This window comes from Pyxicephalus adspersus, chromosome 9, assembly GCF_032062135.1.
Source record: "Pyxicephalus adspersus chromosome 9, UCB_Pads_2.0, whole genome shotgun sequence".
NCBI classification, from domain to species: domain Eukaryota; kingdom Metazoa; phylum Chordata; class Amphibia; order Anura; family Pyxicephalidae; genus Pyxicephalus; species Pyxicephalus adspersus.
In genome coordinates, this window is record NC_092866.1 from 38,654,265 (window position 1) to 38,680,589 (window position 26,325).

General features: G+C 40.4%; 2 protein-coding genes across 2 annotated transcripts; one reads left to right on the forward strand and one right to left on the reverse strand.

The window, feature by feature from the left end:
* The first annotated feature begins 9,308 nt into the window (after positions 1-9,308).
* On the forward strand, positions 9,309-17,280 carry TAF6L (TATA-box binding protein associated factor 6 like). The gene is made up of 11 exons (XM_072421602.1): positions 9,309-9,403; positions 10,370-10,523; positions 10,828-10,914; positions 11,758-11,908; positions 11,989-12,039; positions 12,128-12,222; positions 12,812-12,886; positions 14,032-14,249; positions 15,717-15,849; positions 15,984-16,112; positions 16,381-17,280. Exons 2-11 carry the CDS (start codon positions 10,377-10,379, stop codon positions 17,011-17,013), a joined length of 1,719 nt encoding a protein of 572 aa, XP_072277703.1. The 5' UTR covers positions 9,309-9,403; positions 10,370-10,376; the 3' UTR covers positions 17,014-17,280.
* Positions 17,281-18,296: 1,016 nt separating this feature from the next.
* Positions 18,297-21,991, reverse strand: TMEM223 (transmembrane protein 223). Its single transcript, XM_072421603.1, has 2 exons — positions 21,626-21,991; positions 18,297-18,796 (listed from the first exon to the last, which is right to left on the reverse strand). Exons 1-2 carry the CDS (start codon positions 21,939-21,941, stop codon positions 18,504-18,506), a joined length of 609 nt encoding a protein of 202 aa, XP_072277704.1. The 5' UTR covers positions 21,942-21,991; the 3' UTR covers positions 18,297-18,503.
* Positions 21,992-26,325: the final 4,334 nt, after the last annotated feature.

The following is a 26,325-nucleotide window of genomic DNA, read 5'->3' on the forward strand; positions in this document are numbered from 1 at the left end:
ATCCGATGCTAATGGGGCAAGTAACAAGCAAGGAAAGCACACATTCCTTTGTCAAACCATGGGCAATCTATTTAGGATGTAACTACCCTGATACCCTGGATATGTTGGAGGCAAATTGGATTAATGTAGGCAAATGTATAGTGAGTAAACAATGGAGGGAACTACAGTTCAAAATCATACATAGGGCCTACTATGCTTTCAATATGAAAGTAAGACTGCAAATGGTCTCTGATAGTTTAACTGCCTGTCCCAAATGTCAATTGCCCTTGGCCTCATTAGAGCCCTATGGGATTGTCCTTATAATATGATATTTTGGGATCCAGTATTTGGATTTGTAGAGAGAATCTCAGGTCACATTAGACACCAGTCCCCACATCTTGCTCTGTTTCATGCTGAGGTTCCCCCTGTGTCCCACAATATGACTACTAATGCAGTGGTACTTACTAAATTTGAACATTAGAACATTTGTGTCTTTTACCTTCAAAGAAGAGCATTCTGAAGCAATGGTTAGACCCTAAAGCCCCCTTGCTTCCTCAATTTACTCAGTATCTCCACTCACTTATGATGATAGATAAAACTGAGGCTCTCCAAGACATGGGGAAGACACCACGAATAGCCAGGGCCAAACTGTCTTGTCCCAAGGAAAACCTACGTATTAATTTTCCTGATGTGCGCATGTACAACCTCTCCTGCCTCCTGAGACATGTTAAAGATTGGTGAAATGGGACATCTCATTATACCACTAATAAACTTGAGTCCTTAATGGTTCGTCCTTGGTCGCTGTTAGGGTTACTGAACACATCCTACTCTGATATACCCCGCAATATCTGAGATAACTTACTGTTTAGGGACACTTTATTGGCCTGGAGGGAACTTAAGAAATTACATAGCTGTAGCATTGGAACCACATTAGCGGCATCTGCTCCACCCCAGGATTCCCACACCAAGCCTACAAATTCTGGGGACAGAGAGGAGTTAAATCCCTGGCTCAATTGATGGACGAGCATAACCATATAATGCCCTTTAACACCTTCCAAGTCAAGTACGCTATACCAAGACTGCATTTCTTATACTATCTACAGGTGAAATCAGCTTTTTTTGATGGTCAGAGTGGGCGTTTAGACCTAAGACTCATCAAGACTTTAATTTCTCATATTTATCCGATGCTAATGGGGCAAGTAACAAGCAAGGAAAGCACACATTCCTTTGTCAAACCATGGGCAATCTATTTAGGATGTAACTACCCTGATACCCTGGATATGTTGGAGGAAAATTGGATTAATGTAGGCAAATGTATAGTGAGTAAACAATGGAGGGAACTACAGTTCAAAATCATACATAGGGCCTACTATGCTTTCAATATGAAAGTAAGACTGCAAATGGTCTCTGATAGTTTAACTGCCTGTCCCAAATGTCAATTGCCCTTGGCCTCATTAGAGCCCTATGGGATTGTCCTTATAATATGATATTTTGGGATCCAGTATTTGGATTTGTAGAGAGAATCTCAGGTCACATTAGACACCGGTCCCCACATCTTGCTCTGTTTCATGCTGAGGTTCCCCCTGTGTCCCACAATATGACTACTAATGCAGTGGTACTTACTAAATTTGAACATTAGAACATTTGTGTCTTTTACCTTCAAAGAAGAGCATTCTGAAGCAATGGTTAGACCCTAAAGCCCCCTTGCTTCCTCAATTTACTCAGTATCTCCACTCACTTATGATGATAGATAAAACTGAGGCTCTCCAAGACATGGACACCCATTCCCAAAGATATTTTAGGACTTGGATGTCATACTTGCAACAATCTCTTTACTAACACAATTGCAGAATCTGATTGATCTTTTCAAACATACAACCTGGTATTATCAGAGAATGCTGTCCACACATTGATCACAAACAGCTGGCTGTACAACTCACTCATTTATATTTTCATCTAGTACACCTGATTGTGGCCGGAGATAGTCTCAGAGTGACAGTATTTAACTTATTATCAGTTGCCTCATTCTAAACTTACTCACCTGATTACCTCCTGAATTAGTAGCGCCTACTACCGTAGTAAAAGAAAGTATAAAAGGATGTTTAGCCCCCTAGTTATAGTTTTGTTTCTTGTGGTTTTTGTTGTTTTTTTTATCAATTAAAATATAAAAATGTGACAGGAAATTTTCCTGAGCCAGCAATAGCTAATGACCTGTTCATATTTTTTTTTTTGCATATTATGTACAATCTATGTGGTTACTTGCTCTGTATAAATGCATTTGCTTTTTGTATTCTGTAATGCCTATTTACTGTCAATACAAATTATTTAAAAACAAAAACCATAATAATATTATTCAACTGATTTGATTACAATTATAAAGAAAACATTTTGCTACTGTAACACTGGTACCCCCTGTCCAAAGGGAAAAGGGACAAGAATTTCAGTGAGGCTGCTTTACGAGCCCTGTGACAAATACACTGTTCACAGATACACATGAGAAATCTAAAACCAAAATATAAAATAAGCAAGGCAACAATGAATTGACTTTAAAAATGTCCCAAAAAATTACCTTTACCAAGAACCACTCAATGACCAGCTATCATATCAGAATTATCAGATATGTATGTACAACATTCATCTCCAACTAATGCACACATTACCCCTTGCACAGCCAGTAAATAATCAGCGGCCATCCTATTCTGTAAAGTCTTTCTACGTACTTGTACTAAGAAATAGAAATGGCTGTAAGCATGTCAGTTTTCTTGTTAATCAACTAATCTATAATGTTTGAGTAAAAAATTTAACTTTTTCTTCACATTAATTTTCCACCCTCTCCAAGCTGGTTCCCAGGAGTATGCCATTTCTAAATTAGAAAACATGTCTCTTTTTAATCTAAAACTCAAATTAAAAAAATGAAAGTAAAATAAAACAAAAAAAACTCTATGATGAGAAGAGTTTACCTTTCCATTTGCAAAATATGTTAACAACTCCTGATTGGATTCATTTGCAAAGTAGTAAAAGGCATTAGTTTTATTTCTACCAAACTGATATAAATGCACCCCTCTGACTGGTATGTTCCCCAAATTGTTAATATACCGAAATGTACTGCAGCAAACATCAATCATTTATACTTTTACAGTTTGAATGGCACCCTATACTAGAACACAATTCAAGGCAAAGTCAGCATAATGCAGCAACCCTGTCAATTTTAAACTGGTGTCCTCAGTTCTGAGGGATTTAGTGACATTTCTGCTAAACATGTTTTCCTGTGACAAGAAATTACACATTTCCAAATCATTAAGGGAACCCCAAGAAGGGTTAGACCCCCAGGAGCAGTGATAGGCACATGGCTACACACCAAACAATTGAACAAATTTAATTTTTTTTCAGTAGCAAGATGAAGTTGAAGCAAAGTGTTGTCCATCCATTTGGCACTTGAAAGTGTAGAGATAATCCCAAAAAAAAAATTCAACTCTCATCTTCGCCCAAAAGGAAGCCGTTAATTCTCAGTTCTAGAAACAGCCAACTGGGCGCAATTAACTCCTAAGATTAGAGGGTGGAATCTCCTCCTTAGAAGTCTTGCTCTCTCAGACTCCGATGCAGCCTCTGGCTCAGAGGAAGTGTCTAGGCAGAGAGGGGGTGGAAGGCATGGATCCAGGTGGGTTTCAATTTAACAGCAGTAGAAGATGTCAGCAGCACCTGGAAAGGCCCATTCCAGCAAGACTACAGCAGTTTACCAAGATGTCTTCTGACCACCACCCAATTGCCCACATGTAGACAATGTAGAAGTTGTTTGGAGTTTGGGTCGGGAAGAGAAGTAAAAATCTGCTTATGCAGATCAGTCAACATATGATGCAGTTGCACAACATAATCAAACTTCCTGTGCTAAAGACAGCAAGACATGGGGGAAATATAATCTAGTCCTTGGAGCTTGTCCGAACAATATATCAAAGGGGGATAGATTCAGTGGTTTACAGGATGTGTGCCTCATAGACATGAGTGCCAAACTCAAGGGCTGTGTCCATTTTAACTCTGTCTGCTCACAAACTTTAGCAATTTTGTTCTTCAGATTGAAAATATACCCTTCAAATTCAAACCAACAAGGGGACTTCTCTTACTACGAGAAGTGCTCAGGTGGTTCCTCTGTTACTGCAAGAGCAGGGTCTCTAGCTACCACATCAGCTAATGTGTTGGCCTGGGTAACGAAGTGTTTTCCTTTCTTGTGCATAGGGAACTTGGCATTTGCAAGTTTTCTTGGCAATAAAATTGCAAAGGCTGTATGAGGGGTACTTTGACCATCATAGATGGCAGCAGATAAATGTCTTGTATTAGCATTTGACAACACTGTATGTACTGAATGTAGTACCAAAATCAGCAGCTGATTACCCAGCACAATTTCGGCCACTTTTTCCATCATCATTGCCATAGCCGCTACAGCAAGCAGGCAAGAAGGCAGGGCTAACACAACAAGATACAAGTGTGCACTGTAGTAGCCGAGGGGCTTTGTTTTTCCCGGGTTTTTTTGGTCAATACAGCCAAGGTATGTCCCCTTGATTCATGACAATACAGTGAGAAAGGCTTGTTGTAGTTTGGAAGGGCCAAAAATAGTGAGCAGGTAGTAGCTTCCTTTAGGAGTTGTACTACCCTCTCTCTTTCAGGAGTCCATACACAAAATTGTGGCTTTGCAGCCTTTGTCATCTCATACAGAGGGGCATCAATGATTGACAGTATATTAATTTACCTTTTAGCAAAAAAGCATGTATTAGGGGCTCAATCTCCAAATATTGATGTCCAGAAAGTAGATACTGTGACACCTTACATAAGGGCAGTCTTTTGAAAGAAGCCCTACATCAATGGCATCTGTGGACCAAAGTCCAGTTGGTAAATTATAAGGTTGTGGAGGAAGTTCACTAGAATCTTTAATTGCCATGACAAATAAAGGCCGATTGGGAGAAATCCTGAAATTCCTCTGCAGAGCTTCAAACTATGTGGCAATTTAAATTGCAGAGAAGGTCTCTTCGCAGCAGATTGCAGGGGACCATATCACTCAATATCAATCAATCAAAAAAAAATTGCTGACTGTGTGCTTAACCCTCCTGGCAGTCTGAATAACAAGTATTTTTAAATGTCAAAGTGGTACATTCAAAAATACTTATTATTTTAAATTTCCCTCCTGGTCTCGCCTCCCAGATGCATGGTGCTGCCCTCTAGCCGCACGCTCGCATGGCCTGGCCAGCATCTGCTTCACCCGGACTCGGGTCTCCAATGTTCACACGCTGGGGACGCAGATGCCAGGCAGGCATCGTCACGGGAAGTAGATGCCGGGCACCGCTGAAGGACGCCACGGGCACGTGGGGACCAGGTAAGCTTTAAAACTCCCTTGCAATTCCACCCGGAGTGTGGCTCGGGGTTACCGCTTTTGAAGCTGAAAATTAACCCCAAGCCACGCTCAGGAATACCACCAGGGAGATTAAAGGGCCAAATTGAACAGGCAGGATTTGGGTGACCTATTCCCTGGACTTTAACATCCGTTCTGGGTAGGTTGGAGGCAAAATCACTTTGTAATACAGTTCGTGCTGCCCCTAGCCACCACGCAAGGAAAAGGCAATTCATTTACAAATATACTCAAAAACAACTCTCCTTCCCCTTTTGTGGAACAGGGAAATATGGACACAGGGGGCACTATGAGTCAGTCTGATTGTTCAGTAGGACCTTTTTTCTGCTTTTCCTGTTGTCCTTACATTTTGGGGACTCTGCAAAACCAGACAACTGAAACAGCCCTGAGATTTAAACGGTTTCCTTCAAATATGTTAAGCCCATTTGACCCAGAACTCTGAACTATCATGATTTGCTGGGGTTTAATATTTTTTCTCTCAGCCAGACCAAATTCCTTTGGCCAGCCCATTTACCATGTCCACCAAATATTTGTTTAGGAACTCGCAAATTTCAAAAATGGTGGTCCAATGGTTTTCAGTACTATCACCATGTTTGTCCAATTAGGGTTATGACAGGTACAGACAAATTTCAGGTGTTGTGCAAAACCATAAGCGTTTTGACATTGTGATCGGTCTCTTTCATAATTGTTCTTAACTCATTTGCTGTCCACGGTACCCATTGAATCTGTGTGACAATTGCGAAAAGGGCGCCTAAGAAAACAAAAACAGGTAAACAAGCAGAACCTCCAAAATAGTGACCTGACACAATCCGGCATAATTCCTGGGAGCAGGCTAAAGTCACAACAGAGCAATATAACAATTTACAAGGGTACCATTACAAGTAACAATTTGTTAGGAGGGTGGCTGTAGTGCTGACTGCGCTCCAGCAAAACACAGCTGTGGTCAGTACGCTGCTTGCCCTAGACAAGCCTAGCTGTGAGGAGTGACCAACCTCACAGTCTTGCAACCAAGTTAGTACAAACAACAGCAGTAAAGCAATAGAATAGTAGAAAGAAAAAAATTTCACTGGCACAGGAACCTTGGAGTTAATGGTCAGTGAACCTCCCCACCAGCGATCCCCCAGATCAAGAGGAAAGGAGAGACTGATAAGCACATCTCACCTGCGGCCACAATAGTCCATCCCAGTCCTCCAGGTCTGGTGATACACAAGAGAGGGAAGCAGCTGATCCCCAGGACGGCCAGCAAAATTTAGAATAAACGTTACAAAGTAAAAGATTAAGAGATAGAGAAAAGTACGTGTAAGTATGTGTGGAAACCCAATGGCAAGATCAGAAGGTCTGACTACTAGCCCCGAGTGAGGCCCATTTAAGCCGAAATTCCGAACAGATGCCAAGTGGGGCCCCAAAAAGATATTTTGTTTTTTTTACATTATATCAGCATTGTAGAATCAATATGACATTACATCCAATTTTACAGCAATTAATGGTGACATAATTCTTACTATTATCTCAACCGACTCCGCCAAGGTTGGATGATAACAGCCACCCTTACAAACACAAATTCCCAAAAAATCTAGAACAGACACTGGCAGAACCGGAATCTCCTCAAACCACTCCAAAAAGAGAACCAGTCATCCATTAGCTAAAGCATATAATCAACCCTAATCAATAGAATATATATAATTAAAGCGTACCTAAACTCAGAAATTTCACTTTACATAAAAGGGTAGACAACCCTTTTATGTTAAGTAAAAGTTCTGTTGTTTGTTTTTTTTTTAAGTGCAACACCCTTTTTTTTTTTTAAAAAAAGGGTGTAGCACCGCTCCCTAATTCTTGATCGCTTAGGCCAGGGGTCAGCAAACTTTTTTTTGGCTAGTAGGCCATTTTAGGAGGTCAAGAAGGCACACTAGGCCGGATTCTCTCTCGAGTCCCGCGCTGATGGCTCCGCCCCCACCAGGAACTCCCCTGAAGGGAAATCCCTCTTTTCCGCATTGCATACAAAGGAGAGGGAACGCCCCTGAAAGGAAACCCTTTCCTCCGCAATGCATACGGAAGAGAGGGAACGCCCCTGAAAAGAAATCCTCTATTCTTCAATGCATACAGAGGAGAGGGAACGCCCCTGAAAGTAAACTCTCTCCTCCCCAATGCATACGGAGGAGAGGTAATGTCCCCTTACCCCAGCATGCAGCTCCGGAGCCGCGGGTTGCCGACCCCTGCCTGCCGGGATTTGGCCGGATTGACCAGGAGCGCTTTAGGCCGGAACAGACTACTGGCTAGGCTGTATCTGGCTGAAAGGCCAGAGTTTTTCAACCCCTGGCCTAGGTGATCGAGAATGAATGGGAGCGCAAAGCCAGACATCCCGGGAGGCTCTTGGGTGCTCCTTCTGTGCATGCCCGAGCATCTTGGGCATGTGCAGAAGGAGCCTTTTTGTGCAAAAAAAATTTGCTGATCTCACGCATGCGCATCTCACGTCACCCGTTCTCATGCCTGGGTAAGGTGATGTAAGAAGAAGAACCAGGAAGAAGAGGAGAAAATGGCGGCGCTAGGAGTGCCGGCTTGGGGACGGATGCAAGGATGACATGGGCCGCGTGGAAGACACCTCCGGATGGATCGGACTGCCCTGCGGGATTGAAGGATTGAAGGTTTATTTTTTTTTTTAGGAACTTTTCAGTTTAGTTCCAAACAGGTCTGCCAGCTATGCTTAGCACCCTTTTCTTGATTTGAAAAGTGTCTGAAATGAGTGACCTTTAAACATGTTGCACCAGCCACTTGCAACATGCGCTGATTGCTCTGATGCATGCTGTTAAAAGAAGACTTGCTGTGGAGGCTGTCAGTATGATGCCGCATCCAAAATTCTCCTAAATGCTACAAATGGATTCCCATTTGAAGTACTCAATGAACTCTGACACTGAACAAGACAAATGATGAGAAATCTACCAAGCAAGTGCATATTATATTGTAAAAAAAATTAAGACCCTCTCCAGAACCGTGTGCTGTAAATTTTAGTAGTCAAGCCCCAAGGGGTTCTGATGTACAAGGTCACCGAGTGTGGAAAAAATGGTCTGACAGAGAGTCCCCTTCTAATGGGGGGGGGGGGATTGTCCTGGCCCACAAATTTAGCATGAAAGCCAAGGGTCCTTGGAGCCACTTCCATAACAAACAAAGGAAAATTGACTTCCATGTTGGCTCAGAACACTATCTACAATGAGTTTAAATGTTCCCCCTGTGTCTGTGTGGGTTTCCCCTGGGCACTTTGGTTTCCTCCTACATCCCAAGAAAATAGTTAATTTGTCTCCCTCAAAACTTGTCTTTAGGCTATGTTAATGACACATGACCATATTAGATTGTGAGCCCCTTTGAGGGTCAGTAATTTGACATGACTTTGGACTTTGTAAAGCGCTGCGTAATATGTTGCCGCTATAAAAATTCCGTGTAGTAAAAATAATGCTTTACTGAGGGTGTCAGAGCAGAAGTAGAGAGGCAACACTTCCTATTGTAAGGGGCAACTGATTGCATTTATAAAAGGTGTAATAGGTTATAAGGCTTACAACATTTTGTTTACTTTCACTTCATCTAGTGTGGGTCTTCTTGTATTGAACTTTCCCTTCATCAAATCAAATAGTGGTTCTAGGACATATAAGAAAGAGTGAAGTCAATTTCCCAAACTAAATCTAAGCTCTTCAGGGCAGGGTCCTCTCCTCCTGCATCACTGTCTGTATTGGTCTGTCAGTTGCAATCCCTATTTAATGTACAGCGCTGCGTAATATGTTGGCGCTATATAAATCCTATCTAATAATAAATCAGGAGTTCAACCTCCATCCTGAACCGGTACGACCGGAGCGTTCATATGAATGAAGCAAACACCTTTATCTCTGCTCAGCACAATGCATGATCACATGACTCTAAGGAGGATGAATGACAAGAACGCCGGCCAATGAGCGATGACTACGCCCAGCTGAGGAGGATAGTCGAGGTGTTGGGCGGCGGACAATGCAGGCTGAGTAGTTGGTGAGGAGAGGACTTTATTCGGTAAGTTTTTGCTTCATTTTCAGTTAACAGTTTGTGACCGGTAAAAAATATAATTGATCACTGTATTATAAATACAGTCCTGTTACACCGCTTCACTGCAGAGAGCTCGGCTGGATTCACGCAGCCGCGGTGCTTGTTGGGAGATGAACTACGTGGTGACGTCAGAGGGAGGCAAATGGGAAAGTGGTGTATGCCGAGTGTGAGGTGTTTGTAGTGCTGGGGCATGTGAAGATCCCCACACAGTACAGGTCCATTGTATATCACACTGTGTTATGCACTGTGTGTGTATTGATGTAAAATACCCCCTGGGAGGCGTGTACTTACCTCCTCTCCATACATATAAAGTCCTGGTGAACAAGTGAAGCTGAGCTCCAGGAAGAGATAAAAGTCACACATGACTAGTATGGTTGGGGCGAAAGCCCTTTATTATTTTGTTAAAAAAAATCATTTTACACACACTTTTCACACAATTAAAAATATTCCCCTATACCTTGTTGAAAAAAATAGTAGGAATCATAGCAACCATCCAATGTGTACCCTGATTACCAATTCTAATCCTTGTGTTTGCCAGCTGTATAGTAATAAGAGCAAGATCATTCACACACATGCTGCGATAAAAACCCAGAATAATAAAAAAAAAAATGAAAGCACAATACAGAGATATTTAGGAATATTGTACATTTGTTTGCAGTGTTTTGATGCTTCTAAAAGATCAATTACTGATTGAAAGATCAATTAGATTGGTGAAGATCCAAATTGGCAGCAGATCTTCTTGTGTGTACCAGTCCTATGGCACCCATAATGTATTCAGATGTAACATTTATCCCTAAAATAATTCATGATTTTATAGAATTAATCTGGTGTATGTTCATCCTCAGGAAATTTGAGACTTTAAATATTGTGTAAAACCTTTGCCTACCTCACATACTATCTGAATGTAAATAAACAATGTTACTATTGTTTCAGTCCCGGGATGTCTCACACAGAGGATCGGCGCTATGTGGAACTGTGTCAGGATTCAGTTCGTCTGACTGCAGAAAGTGTGGGCCTGGAGATCACAGATGAGGTGGCTGCACTACTTGCAGAGGATGTATGTTACAGACTGAGGGAAGTCACCCAGGTATGTTTAAAATTACATTTTTCTTATTGTAAATTGGGCATCCCATTTCAATAACTGAAATTAAAGCTGTTAACTTTCCAGGTAAATTACCAAATTTGTAAATACTCTACTCGATGATAACAATGTAGTGAGGCTAAGTGGGAAAAATCTGTGAAATTATAAAACTTGTGTCAATAACTTTTGTTATTTCTGGTACACATACTAGTTCTTGTGGCCTTTTAACATAGCCACCCATGTGTAAAAATGTCTTGTGATTTAGTTGCTGTTGTAGATTATGTTGTTTCTCTCTCTCTTTGTTTTTCAGTTTAGCGCCCAGTCACTCAGGCATTCTAGGCGTCGAAGACTGACTGTGGAGGACTTCAACCGTGCTCTCCGCTGGAGCAATGTTGAGGTAGGCTATGGTAGCTCCCTCCCCAAAAGTAATTTGATTTGATTAGGCCGTATTTCCCAGATATTTACTCTGACTACCATTCTTTCCTGGGTCTCCCTCAACCTTTCAGGCAAAGGACCAATTGGCATTGAAATACATGTTAATGCATCCACCCATTAAGCAGCCAACCCAAAATACTATATTGAATTTTTGATTAGTTCTGTCATACTTTGAGCACTGATCAACCTCCTCAAGTTTTCCAGTCTCCATATCCCCTGAGGAAGCCAAAATTGGCGAAATGCGTCGGGAACAAGACTTGATCACGTTGATCCTGTAAACTTAATAGTATGTGACACACAATTATTGGCCTCATTCAAGGAAAGTAAAAAGCCACTGTTCTTCATTTGTGTTATATTGTATTGCTTATCATGTAAACTGTATATATCAGAGTAAATAAAGTTTAGGTGTTATCTGGTTCAATTAAGTGCCTATAAAACCCTCCTCTTTTACATTCTTTTATCCTCTTTCTCTGAGATATTGCTTAATTCATGAGGCTTGGCACAATCTAGGATTACCTAGATAGAATTTGACTCTCCCTTTTGGTATACCTGTCTTTTCTACTTTTAATAAATAAAGACTACTAGAGTACAGCAGCACTGCCAGTCACCCACACATGCCATACCTGCCCCTTTCTTAGGTCAGAACTTGGAAAAAAAATGCTTGTCATCCCCACAGGATACTCTATAAATCAGCATAATCAGTTCAGTAGCCATATGTGTTACTTATGGGTCAATGCAATGACAATGGCCAAACTTACCAATAACATGGAAAATACTTTTTAGTAATACTAAACTCTTCTTTCAGCCTGTGTATGGCCATGGATCACCTGATCCGGTTTCATTTCGAAGTGTCAGAGACGGTGATTGTCATTGTGCAGAGGACCGTGATATCAATCTAGTGGAACTGGCCTTGGCCACAAACATTCCCAAGGGGACAGCTGAGACTACAGTGAGGGGTAAGGGATCTATTTCCACAGTGGTGAATATTTGTTACTTATCATTATCAGTCTGGCTAATCCTACTTTTTTCTTTTCAGTTCATGTCTCTTACCTGGATGGAAAAGGAAACCTGGAGCCTCAGGGTACAGGTAAGTGTTTTTTTTTTTAATTTTTTTGCATTACATTTCACAAACCTTATCTATATTTCCTCATGTTTACTTATATTTTCTCTTCCAGTTCCGGCAGCAGTATCTTTACTGACAGATGACCTATTAAAATATTACCAGCGTGTGACAAGAGTAGTACTGGGGGATGATTTACACCTAATGAAGGTAAAAACATTTTAAAAAAGGGTGCAAAGTTTTTAGTGTGCACTCTTGGTAAGTTAAGGCAACCTCAAATTTTTGACCCAATTCTCTCCCCTAAATCTAACCTTTGATAGGATTTTAGTTTATTGTTGTCACAAAACTGTGCTTTTTCTCCTAAAAAATCTATGGATCCTAATTTTTTTGTTTTGCAGCTCACTACTTAATCTAGAAAGTTAATCATTGACATACAACCATCTTTCTCAATACTTGAAGAATAATGTACACTTCATGAATAACTCATTTAAAGAAAAGCTTACACATTAGCTGACTGCATTTTAATTAATGTTATAGGAAAAGTTAGGGCCCAATCACACCTGCCTATCCTTATGTGTTGTTCTTTTTTTTTTGTCTGCAGTTCAATTGCATCTGAGTTGTTTCATTTAAAATTAATTGTGGTAATGTACAGAACCAAATTTATAAAAAAGTTGTCTCTGTCCAAATATTTGTGGACCTAACTGTATATTCAGACATCTGTGAACAAGCATTCATGTTTTCCTGTGTTGTGTTTATGCTACTCCAATTGATGCAATTGTTGTCCTTCATTCCTATGCAGGTGGCCCTTCAGGATTTACAAACTAACCCAAAGATTGCAGCTCTGCTGCCTTATTTTGTATATGTTGTGAGTGGGGTAAGTGTATTTTAATATACATGTTTTAGTCAGTATAGGGCGTAAACAAAATTATTTTAAACACTTAATGATATATTATTGTCTACAACCTAATAAGATGAAAGAAACTTTTGTCCTGATAAAAGCCTCAGTCCTTAGTCCAAGACTTCTGACAGAAAGAACTGAGGTGTGTACTGTACTGCATTAGTTTATTTAAAAAAAAGAAGCCTTTCGTTTGTTTTGAAAGATGAAGATAGAATACTATTGTATACTTGCTCTGTGCTCTTCGGAACTTTTTATATTATTTCACTAAAGTTTAGATCTAGTGATTAGTATGAAGTGAGATTCTGCTGCAGTAATTGTGATTGTACTTAAAAAGTTAAATTCCTACTTTGGGTTTTTCTGTCATTTTGTTAATGTACATATTAATACAAATCAGCAAGGATGATGGGAAAAAATAGGAGGTTTACATAACATATATTAAGTAAAGTTTATATAGTTCTTAACATCTTATGTCTAAGTGTAAACAGCCCCTTCTGTAGCAATTCAACAGGCTATATTCTTAAGGTAGAACCAGAGCTTGGGCATCTAGCTGCGCCGGCTAGTGTCCCCATTGACATCAATAAAGCCATATACAGTCTCAGAATACAGACCTATTTAGTCTGTGGAGACACAGTGTGCAGGTGTGATCAGTGCTGAACAGATTTTCATTGAAAAAGCCCATAATATGCCACAGCTCTAGAATAGAGTTGAGTAGATATCTTTGAATGTGGGAAGAAGTTAGAGCAGTGCAACCTAGGAAGGTTTTTTTATGTAAAGTTCCTGTATAGGTAAAATTACTCTTTTGCATTCATGCCAAACTAAAAAGGTATGTTCTTGAAAGTGCAAGAGCTAGCTACTAAACAGAAAGAACTTTGTCTTGTTTCAGGTGTTGGATATAGGGTAGACATAGCTGTTTATGCGATATGAAAGGTTTTAATATTGGTAGGTATAACTAAAGTCATACTTTTCAGGCTAAAGCATCTTTATCGAATAATGAACAGTGACAAAAGCTAAAAATAGTAGCACAGAAAGATATGTTAGCAGTTAAAATAAAATGATATAAGATAGGTTTACGTTTTTGCATTTATTGATACCTAACCTTGTATGCAACCATTTTCTTTTAGGTTAAGTCAGTTAGCCATGATCTTGAGCAACTGAGCCGTCTGTTGCAGTTGGTGAGGTCTCTCCTGTGGAACCCCTACCTTTATTTGGGTAGTTATGGATACAATCTTATGCAGAGTGTTTTGTATTGTGTGACAGAGCCTTTGGCTGCCTCAATAAACCCACTTAATGACCACTGGACTTTGCGAGACTATGGTGCAGGATTGCTGAGTTGTATTTGGTAAGCATACAGATGCCGATGCATATATGGCTGGCCTTTCATTCATGTTTACATGTGCCACAATTATCTAAAAGCATTTAAAGCAATGTTGGTTTGGAAGGTAAAGTGAGCCTAGATTTCTATCAGACTAGATAACTACCATTCACCCCGCTACTAAGGCCCACCTCCACCTATCACAGGAGTGTCAAACTCAGGCCTGCAGGCCAAACTCAGGCCTGCACTGTAATAATATTTGGCCCGTGAGAAAATACCAAATGTCTACTAGAGCTGGCCCACCGGTAGACAGTGAATGCACTGCTAATACTACAAATCCCATAATGCTCTGCTAACACATCAGTCAGGACCCACAAGTTCCCTCCTCCTCTGTTTACATTCATTAGCGACCTTCTTCAATTGTAGATATTTTTTCAATAAATATCAAGGTTGGCTTGTGACTTTGTCTGAATTTTTCATTTTGGCTCACTATGTATTTGAGTTTGACACCCCTAACCTATCAGCAGTCTGATGCAGGACCTTCAGTGACCAGTAGAGGCTGGGACCTACGTACACACGTCAGATTTTTCTCGCCTGATAATCGGCATCAGCCGGATATCAGGCGAGAATCTGTCGTGTGTACAGCCCATGTCGTTCATCCTCTGTGGATCCGTCCTGGCGGATCCACGAACGATGAACGACAAGCGATCCTAATGCAAGAGAAGGGGGAGAGCGCGCAGCAGGGTGCCGCTCCGTCGCTCTCCCTCTCCCCTCTCTATAGAGCAGAACGGTGCTGTATGTACAGCACTCGTTCATGCATCTTGCGGTTCTTATCGTTGGAAAGGATTGTGAAAGATCCTTTCCAACGACAAGAATTGCACGTGTGTATACGGCTTTAAGTTCAACTTAGGTAGAAGTCAAGAGCCTGGATCAGGAATGCTCATAGGATCTAGACCTCCAGAGGTCGCTCTTTTTGACTGTCAGGTCAGTTTAAGTGACACCATTGATCTGTTGGGCTGACATTCTTCCCACTGGCCAATAATTGAGGAGGCATTCTTTCTACTGACCACCACAATAATATACTGATAGCTGGGGTTCTTTGAAAACATATAAGGTATTTTAAAGGTTTCCCCTACTTTGAAAAGGTCAAAAAACACTGATCTAGATGCTACGTGGGCTTTTAGAAAACTGGTTAAAGAATAACAAAACACAGTTGTTGGCTAAATTAGCTGATAGAACTGCAGCATCTCTGTACTAATACCCATTAAGTCTGCGTGCTTACCACAACCTTCTTGTTATTGGGATTGTCTTTAGAATGCTTTATATGTACATGTTTGTTGACCTTACTTTGATTTAGGATTTAATGCACCTACTTTTATTTACATCAATAAGTGTTGTTAAAGTTTAATCCATATAAAAACACAAGGCTTGAACACCTAGAAGTGTATGTTTGCTGTCAGAATTGCTGATATCTTACTCCTTTCTTCTGTGTAGGACACACCGAGATTTAGCTGGCTCGCTGTATACACAAGTTTTGCAATCTTTGCAGAAAGTCCTGGGAGATCCTGTACGTCCACTCTGTTCCCATTATGGGGCTGTTGTCGGTCTTCATGCCTTAGGCTGGAAGGTAACTTATGTAAACTAAAGCAGTTGAATTTCAATTAGACACAGAATACTTTGATATGTTTTTTTACAATAGAGATAAATAAAATACTACATCTATTGTTAAAATTGTCTGTTCTCCTCATATGTTTCATTTAGGCAGTGGAGCAAGTATTGTATCCTTTGCTTCCAACCTATTGGGCTGGGCTGCAGACTGTATTAGATGACCATTCAATGTCCAATGCACAAGTCAAGGCTGATGGTCACAAGGTATATGGAGCGATCCTGGTAAGTTACATACATAAAGCTGCAATTTGCAGCAGGGACAGAACAAGTGGATTAGTAAATGTGAAATGATAAAAAGCAGCTATGCTACTGGCATAGGGATCTTTAAGAATTCATCTTTCTGGTGGATAGAAAAATGTAGGTATATAAAAATGTTTTTATATTCACATTGGAGACTGTCTTCTTCTGGCTCACCAGGAATCCAGCAATAAATTTGTATAAAAATAAAGACCTACTAATGTAATGTACTAATGTATCGCTGTTCTTTCAGGTGGCTGTTGAACGTCTCCTTAAAATGAAAGCTCGCTGTAGTGAATTAGACACATCGCCGCCACAATCCTATCCATCTTTACCCTCTGCACCCAGTGTGTCCTTGTTAGAGATGTACAATGAGTTGTATTGCTTCTTTGGGGATAGCTTGGCTGTGCGGTTTGGCACTGGAGGAACAGCTTTGCAACCAGAGATGATCCCTAAAGGCACACAAGAACCAAAAAAGGAAGGTTCTGCTGAAGGAACACGGAAAATGCCCCAGCTAACAGCTCATGGGGAGGAAGAAGTAACTAGTGCAAGCAGACCAACTCAGCGCCCTCCTCAGATCTCTCTCACATCCGCATCCCGCCCCCGTGGGGGTACAAGGCAAGGACAAAGAGTGCTGGGTGTGAGAGAGGCATTTCAGAGAAGCAGACTTACTCCGCGTGGTTCCCCCCGTTTCACCTTTCTAATTGGAGGACGGCAAGCAGGACGAGGGGGAGGAGGACGCAGATTTCAGAGTGTCTTCCAACTGCATACTGGACCTGGGGCCACAGCAAGCCGCTATGCTCAAAAACTGCCTATGATTGGGCGAATGGCAAAAACTGGACGCAGAAGGATTCAAACAGATCTGTCACTTTATTTACCTTTGTGATACCTGTTTTGAGACTAGGAAAAGGTTTATCAAAAAGTGAGCTATGTGAAGTGTCTCAGCCATATTGGCAAAAAGGTAGTGACTGTTGCAGCTGGGAAGAATTTGAATGCAGAATAGAACATAGTTTTATGGAAACTGCTACAGTCCTCACTACAACAATAGTTTCAGAACTGCCTAATTTGTACAAATTTTTTTTTTTTTGTTATTGTATGTTTTAAATATAGTGCCATAAAGGGTCTGACACTATAAAAGAGAGGGTATCTGCAATATTTTTATGTGTGTACTGCTGGGCTGTTCTTCTGAGCAATCTATTCTTTCCATCTCTGAATGCACTCCTACTATCAACTGCCATGTAGCTGTGAATAGTCAATGTGACAGTTTAATTTCAAAGATGGAATTTGTTTTCCTTCTCCAGACCAACACCAGACTAAAAAAAGGAATACTTGGTACATTTTGTGCAGCTCTTTGTGTCTGAACAGCCAATCACCAGGTCTAAATTTTGCAGATGGTCCTGAATAACCATTAGATAGATTCCAGTCACCAAGAAAATTAGACATTTATCAGGACACTCTGGTAACATGAAGCAGCCATTAAAAAGCAAGATATATAAAAACTCCTCCTGGAATATGAATGTTTTACGTTATATAATATAGGTATGGTTCACCTTCAAGGTGAATTTATGTAACCTGTAATAAGAGACATACGGGGACTGCCATTAGGAACCTCCTAAAAATGCTGGTTTTCTGACTGTTGCGCTGTCCAACTGGTCTCCATAATTTGTCCATCACTGACCAAGTACTAATAAGCACATAAGGAAATTTGGTATGTTTTTTTTTTTCTTTGGCATGTTTTTAGTTGCTGATGGGCAACAAGCCAGCGAGTGAGTTTAGGATTGGCATGTTTTAAATATCTCATAACTGTGGCGGGCAGCCTGGGAGTATGGTGCATGAATTGTAAGCAAGTGTGCGCCCCATCTATCTGCTCAGTGAAAATCATAGTAATCCAAACATTACCACATAATGCAGCCAGTAATAAAAAGTGAGACACTTAAAACTGGGCCATGATAAAATAAATGCAGTTATACCCTGTACACATTATAAACTGCATCTGTGGTTTGGAGGAACGGTCAGATAAAATAAAGGGGCTGTATTTAAAATATTTTTCACCCATCCACTCCGATGTGTTTTTGGGGCCAGCCGTTCAATGTATGCACTTTTATGCATATTAAAACTAGCAATCATTCTGCCACATAGGGGCAAACTATCAAAGAAGCACAGCAGACACAATTGTAAATTTTGTATCTTGTAACAAATAGTGGAATTGGCAGGTAAATCGTTTACAAAATACAAGAGTTGCTTAATTCTAAAGTATTTCTAGCACAGGAAACATAACCTTTGTTGTTGATGTACATTCATCAGTGTTCATTTTACAAATACATTTTTTTTTTATTTTTCTATGTGTATACATAAGGCAGTTGTATAAAATAGCTGTTACAGCTTACGATATGCTCCCACTGTCAGATCAAACAGCTTTGCCTTGGATACGTGTCCTTGCTTGTCCAATAAGTAGTACAAAGAGTGACCTTTGATCTTAAGGGGTATCATGGCAGGAACCTCTGAGCGATGAGCCATACAAGAAATATGCTTTAAAGGAAGGGTGAATGATGAATTGATCCCAAAAAACCCTGCTGTAATAATGGTTACTTTATCTCCTCCAGCGTGAAGAATCAAAGAGCTGACAGAACGGCGGGAGAATAACAAACCAGCTGCCATTATAAGGGTACCTAGAAAGATAAGAGTATAGGTTACAATGATTGTTTTCAGAAAAAAAAAAACACAATCACTAATCTAGTTTCAAATCTTCCTTTTTCTTTGCCAATTATACAATGTCAGACAAAAAACAATGTTATTTTTCTACAAAACACACACCATCACAGCACATTGCCCCTGACTGTATCTATGTATGTTTAAAGGAGTCTTCCTTTTTCCTACCAACCCATATATTTCATATCGTGGGACATCTTACTGAGCTAAAACCATTTTTTCAATAAATAATGACAAATGTGAAAGTATCTGACTTGCATTATACCATTAAATGATGTATGGTGGTATATTTTGGGGTCCTGGTTTCCTCTACCTTGCTTCCTACCTGGGTGTAAACTTGGCACAATAAGTAAAGATGTAAAGTAGCAGGATCCAGAATCAAAGCTGTGGAGGCCTGTGATATAGAAATGGTAATAAAGATCATACCACATTTACATAAAACCATTTAAAATCTAAAAGGCTGCCAAAAGTGGACCTTTCACTGAGAGATTATGTAAACTGCCAATCTGATTCTAAACATTCTGCTTCCCAGGTTGATGTTCTGATGTCACTGACCCAGAATGAGTGTAGCTCAGGTGTTCAGATTGCAGCATTTCTGTGTCAAGTGTGTGACTAGGATTACTGAAACCAAGAAAGATGAATTCTTTAGAAGGAGTTCAGCTATGGCAGTATCCATCATCTCGCAGTGGTAGGTCCACTTTATAGGCAGATAGTGTTTTATTATCACCTAAGGTATTTTTTTCTGATGAAGCTGGTATTAGACTGCTTGGTTTTCTTGTAGTTCATCAGAGCTACTTTCGAAATTATCGCACTCATGCCAAAGATTTTTTATACCTGGTTATTTTAAAATATTTGTAAAGACAAAACTTTTTTTTGGGATAGAGAGAGGAAGCACGAGGGGGTGCTAAGAAGTTTCTGGCTTTGCCCAGAAAGAAGTGAGCCAGAGTTATGAAATAACATATTTATTCAATATATCCCCCCCCGAGACTGATGCACTTGGTACAGCGTAGTTGCAGCTTTTCTAGACCTTTCAAATAAAAGTCCTTTGGTTGGGCTGCAAACCAGCTCTCAGCAGCATCTTTGACGTCAAAAATGTCCTCAAAATATTGCCCTTTCAGGTGTTCAATGTTGGACGTGTGTGCAGGTGCATTGTCCTGCAAAAAAAGGATCGCTTTGGTCAACTTTCCACGTCGTTTCGTCCTAATTGCCTCTAGGAGGTTAGCATATTACTGTCCGGTGATACTAGAGCCCGGAGGTAGGTAGACCACCAACAGAATACCGTCTTTGTCCCAGAAACGGACGCCATTACTTTTTTGGCCGATTTCTGGGTTCGGAACTTCTGCGGCCGCGCAGACCCGCTGTGGCGCCATTCCTTCGACTGTTCCTTGGATCATAGATGTGGAGCCAGGTTTCATCCTCAGTCACTAACCTAGCCAAAATGTCCTGTGCAGCTTAAAAAAGGGCCAAAACGTCTTTGGATGCTTCAACTCGTTCCTTCTTTTGATCACTGTTCAAACATTTGGGCACCCACTTCGCTGAAAGCTTGCGCATGTCTAGGAAAGTGGTGATAAACCCAACACGCAGCCCTGAGATGTCAAGTATCTGGGCTATCTTTTTTGAAGACAATTTGAAAAGAACATGAAATGCAGCCACAGGCATTAAGGATATACACAGCAGACCTATATACTCCAATACTGTATTTTAGTGGATTGTGCAGTAAATGCAGTTTATAGAGCACTTTTTTTTTTTTTTTTTAAACAAATTCACAAACAAAGCAAAAAAAAAAAAAAACATCTTCACTTTCCTTCGCTTGCAGCTTCTCTTTATTCTGGTCTGGTGATGTGGCCTTTTTGATATATAAGAAGGAATCAAAGTAACTACATACAAGGACTTTTTTTTTTTATCTACACCTTTTGTTTTCCTGGGCCAAAGCTTGTGACCAACTGACCATTGTTCACCATTTTTCAAATATCTGGAAAGCTGACTGCATTGTGAAGAGTGATTGTCCTGTAAATATCATTAAGCTTCTTTTGTGGAACAATAACCAAAGTATAAATAGGAAACAATAACAACAATGACCAACATATAAATTTAGAAACAATGGCTAATAAATTGGGGCAGTTATGTTTTGCGGCTCCAGACTATTTTTCTTTAGTGGAAGAGGAGGCAAAATGGCTCTTTTGATAGTAAAGGTTGCTGACCCCTGTGCTAGTAGTAGGGGTTGTCCTGTTTTTTTTTTGTTTCTTTGCCAGTATCCAATCCTCCTTTAGATGGCAGTATAACCCAAATGTTGAAGACTTCCTGTGTCCTTCAATGAGGAGAAAAAAATGACTCCATCACAGAAAATAAACCCCGCCCACAATAAAAATAGAAGAATCAACAAAAATGTAGAGTCAACAAAATGTTGAAGAGTGGTATCCTAAAAAATAAGACTTTTACAACAGAATTAAGCTTCACCTCAAAACAGTTTTGCCATAATGTGCAGGTAGGTATGCACTGTCAGGGTGACACCTTTGTGTGTGTCAGGTGATCTTCCTCTGGGTGCTGTGGTTACACCCACCTACCGCTACATCACAACAGGAAACATTATTGATAAAACATATGGAAGGAAGAACCACAGAGCCCAGCGGGGGGGGGGTTACCAGGGTATATAACACACTTGGAAGTGAGCTCAGAATAGACTGTAAACTCATGAGAGAAACGTGAAGGTTTAACGCGGACTTCTGTAGATAATATTAGATGTCTGCCTGTCACTCTGATCCACAATCACAATAGCAGTAATGACATACCCACTGACAAGCAGCCCAGAGTAAACGCCGCCCTCCAGAAGGGGGAGCCCATGTTCCTTCCCTTCATCTCCTTGTCCTGTCCCTTGCTGCTCTTTCTGAGGTCCCGCAAAGTAGAGTAGCCGAAATGCGCCAAGTAAGCCCAGAAGCCGGTTTGAGCCACGCAGAACATCCCCAGCAGGCGGAAAAAGCGCGGTCTTGAGTGTTCAAACAGCACCACATCCCGGCTCACCGGCTCTATCTTGTAGGGACGAGCCAAGAGCGTTGTCTGCAGCCTCCACCGACAGCAAGACCGGAGGTATCCTTGTAACCGAAACATGTTGATTCTAATGACCCTCCGATGTGACAGAAAGCATGAGTCGCGCTTTCATGACGTTTTTGCGCCTTACTTCCGGGAGGAGAAAGATGGCGACCTACTTGTAGCGCACAAAACTTGACTCTAAATATGTTCAGCAGTAGGTGATGAAGCCACTAATGCTGCAGGTATTATAAGGAGAAGTTTAATGTTATGAATAAAGGACAGAGAGCAAGTATTATTCATGCAGCAAAAAAAAGGAAAATTGTTCTTTATGGATAACGAGAGATCGGTACTTTGTTTTATTACATTTACAGGAAAATACACCACCCGATCATGTGCCTGCACAGTGCCAGACTGGGTGAAAAAAGATGGCAATGCCCAGTGCTTCCCTTGCCCCAGTATGAAAAAAAGAATGCAGGACAAGGCGGGAGTAAATGTTAGATTTGGAGGAATTTAGGGCTCAATAGAAGTGTCTTTTGTTTTATTTTATTGAAACTTCCATTTTAAATAGTATCAGAAATCTAAAAAAATAAAATAAGTTACACAATTCCCTCAAAAAGTAGATAATATATTATTTCTATCTTTTTCAGCAATTATTCTTAAATGATATAATTTAGAATACAGACATTGGTGGTAATTTTAGACCCATCACAAATTGAAGAAACCAAACAAAAAACACCAGACTGTTTCCAACTTTGGAGGGTCACTGTTTACTGCAGGGCTCTTTGTTGTAGAAAAGAAAATCCCATGTATTTTTCTTAGGGCAGACCTATCATTGAATTTTTTATATTATTTAAAAGGTTGGCCATGGCATTGAAGACTGAAGGGGACACCTGCGGGGATACATACCTCACATTTACATTTACAAAAAGGCACATCACCGCACTGTGCTGGCCTGCGATCAGGTTGTGTCACAGGAAGGAAGATGATGGCACCAAGTGTCTGCTCTGCGAAGAAGATGAGATGGTGGGGGACTGATTGGACCAGGAGCTTTACACCTGTAAAGGGGTCCTTTTGTTTGGTTTTTTAATGATAGTTCCGCTTTAAAGCAGACCTTTCCCTGAGAGCTTCACTGGAATTAATATGGTGCTCATCTAAATGCCAGTTAGCTGACATGCTTGTGTTAGATGTGAAGGAGTTTCCATTTGTGCATTTGGGACCAGGGGAACCAATGCACAGATTTCTATGTAGGCTGCAGTGTTCAGTTTACATGAGCATCTGGCATGGATACTTAACTGGTAGCCAGGAAAGCAAGGGTTATTTGTATAATGTGTAACCAAGGACATGCAAACACCATAAAAAAACATTCAGGCAGAAACAATATGGTGCCTCTGGGACCCATACAAGATACCTCATGAAGTTGGATTGTCATTAAAACGGTCTTGCAGGACCGTCAGTCAATAATGACTAATTGCAGATTCTTACTACTGTCACCCTGGAAAATACCCACTAAGATGTGTTAGTGTGATCTCGCAATACATTATAGTCTTCCTGTTAACAGGCATTCCGCCATAATTGTTGGTTCTATCAAGCTAGCATCCAAGACATACTCCATGTAATAAAAGCCTCATATCACTATTAGAAGAAATATTGTGTGCAACATTACAGTTCCTATACTGCAGTAGTTAAAGTTTTAACGTGAAAGTAGTAGTAGTAATGAAAAAGGTTTGCATCATAGGCTTTGTAATAAAAAAAAATGCTTTTCATCCTCCTGTCTGTCATTTGCAACCCCTCTAATTAATGTACAGCGGTGCATAATATGTTAGCACTATATAAATCCTTTTTAATAATAATTCAAATCCATCCCCCCATATCAAAGTAGCATTTGAACCACTTATTTTTGTGATATATCTATACTGTCTAAAGCAGTGTTTCTCAACCAGGGTTCTATCAGAGGTTGGTAGGGGTTTCTTGAGCAATGAACAATTTGTGACTCTCAAGTCAGTTTAACCGACATCAATGATCCATTAGGCTATTCCTGAAAGTGAATTGGCCAGCAATATAAGAGGCATTATTCCCACTCACCACCACACTAATGTACTGTGGATATTGTTATAATTAAGGCAGGGGTACCCCTCAAGACCTGAAAATGATTTCAGGGTTCTAAAACACTGTTCCAAAATATGCTATACATGATGTAAGTGAATATCATATATACCTAACCTTTCTGTCAGCCTGCATTTTCAATTTCTAGCTGGTGCAGGTTTAGGGTTCATGTTGACAGATGTATCTCAACACAGGGAGGAAATTTGTCAATTTAATACAATATAATTTTGGGGTACAGTTTATAGAAGCCTCAACTTGAAATGATACTCTGCTGGACCTAGTTCTTTCTAACAATGCAAAGCTTATAACAAATGTGCATATAAAAGACAATCTGGGTAGCAGTGACCATAATATGTTTTCATTAAATGTAAGCTATAAACAGGAATGAAAAACAGGAAAGATAAAAACATTTAGTTTTAGAAGAGCAAATTTCTATTATTAAGGGCGGCTCTCTGTGACTTGGACTGGGAGACAATATTGTTCTCAAAGAACACAGAACAGAAATGGGAATGAATCAAGTCCGTTCTACAAAAGCACACTGAAAAATATATTTCAATGGGTAATGAGTTTAGGAGGCTAAAAGTAAAACCTATGTGGCTCACAGCTGATGTTAAAAAAGCCAAAATGAACAAGAAAAGGGCATTCCAAAAATATAAAAATGAAGGATCACCTTCATCATTTGAAAACTATAAAGAATATAACAAAAGATAAGGAGATAAAATGTGCAAAACTTCAAATTGAAAAATAGATTGCAAAGGAAAGTAAGGCAAACCCCCAACATTTTTTAAAAATATAATAATAGCAAAAAGATCAGATCTGAGCATGTAGGCCCCCCCCCTTAAAGGATGTCGCTGGGTTGGTAACTGGGGATAAAGAAAAGGCAGATTTACTAAACTTTTTTTTTTAGCTCTGTGTACACAAAGGAAAATGGCAGAGCTCAAGTCCAAGTTCATAATAGCAATATCACTGCCTTAAATAAGTCACAATGGCTCAGAATGGATATGATAGAAACAGCTCAGAAAAATTAAGATTGACAAAGCACCAGGACCTGATGGATTACACCCACGAGCTGAGCTTGGTTATTTCAAAGGCATTATTTTTAGGTTTTAGAGACTCTAGTCACTGGCAAGGTACGGATGGATTGGCCAATGTGGTTCAAGTCATTACCAGGTAACTAAAGACCGGTTAGTTTAACGTCCATAGTTGGAAAGGTCTTAGAGAGTTTGATAAAGAACCACATAGAGGAGTTTCTGCTGGAAAATAATATTATAAGTGATAGTCAGCATGGCTTCAAGAAGGACCGAAGTTGTCAAACAAATTTACTCTTTTTATGAGGAAGTAAGTAGACAGGTAGACAGTGGAATAGCAGTTGATATAGTGTACTTGGACTTTGCTAAAGCATTTGACACTGTACCCCACAGACTGTAATATGCAAGTTAGGGTCAATAGATTTGGAAAAGTCAACCTGTAAATGGATAGAGAACTGGCTTAAAGACCGCATCCAGAGAGTTGTAATTAATGATTCATACTCTGAATGGTCTAAGGCAGGGGTTGGCAAACTTTATTGTGCACTAGGCCGTTTATGGGGTGGGCAGGAGTACACTAGGCTGGATTTTGAGTCCCGCCCTTATGGCTGTGCCCACCACCAGGGAATACCCCCTGAAGTGAATTTACCTTCAGGGAGTGTTCCCTATTTACCGTGGCGGCGGAATATCAACGTTGGCAGCGGAAAATAGGGGAGCAACAGCAAGGAAGCGGCACCGGAGCTCCGGTAGTTCCTAACGCCCCTGGCAGATCCAGCCAGCAACCCGCGGCTCTAGAACAAACTACTGCCTAGACCGTATCTGGCCTCAAGGCCGGAGTTTGCCAACCCCTGGTCTAAGGTTATTAGTGGAGTACCCCAGGGTTCAGAGTTGGGACCTTTACTGTTTAACATCTTTATAAATGATATAGAGTTTCGGATTAAAAGTAACATTTCTGTGTTTGCAGATGACACCAAACTATCTAATCATCTATACAATCATCTATGTATAGACATCCTGTTCATACAGGATGTCTATAATCTACAAGCAGACCTGGATGTACTGTTTGATTGGGCAGCCAAGTGGCAAATGACATTTATTATAGATATATGTAAAATTATGCACTTGGGGGCTAACAACATGCATGGTTCATACTGTCTGGGGGAATACACTTGGGAGAGTCAGAAATGGAAAAGGATCTGGGGGTTCTGGTACCCTGTTTCCCCGATGATAAGACACTGTCTTATTTTTTTTTGGAAGGCCAAAATATGCTCTAGGGCTTATTTTCAGGGGGATGCCTTATTTACCCATGAAGAAGACTACAGTACACAGTTATT

Coding starts and splice junctions, on each gene's coding strand:
- TAF6L (XM_072421602.1), top strand. CDS start 10,377: ATGTCTCACACAGAGGATCGGCGCTATGTGGAACTGTGTCAGGATTCA. Junction 12,040..12,127: donor CCTGGAGCCTCAGGGTACAG/GTAAGTGTTTTT, acceptor TTTCTCTTCCAG/TTCCGGCAGCAGTATCTTTA. Junction 12,887..14,031: donor TTGTATATGTTGTGAGTGGG/GTAAGTGTATTT, acceptor ATTTTCTTTTAG/GTTAAGTCAGTTAGCCATGA.
- TMEM223 (XM_072421603.1), bottom strand. CDS start 21,941: ATGTTTCGGTTACAAGGATACCTCCGGTCTTGCTGTCGGTGGAGGCTG. Junction 18,797..21,625: donor TCTGGGCTGCTTGTCAGTGG/GTATGTCATTAC, acceptor TTATCTTTCTAG/GTACCCTTATAATGGCAGCT.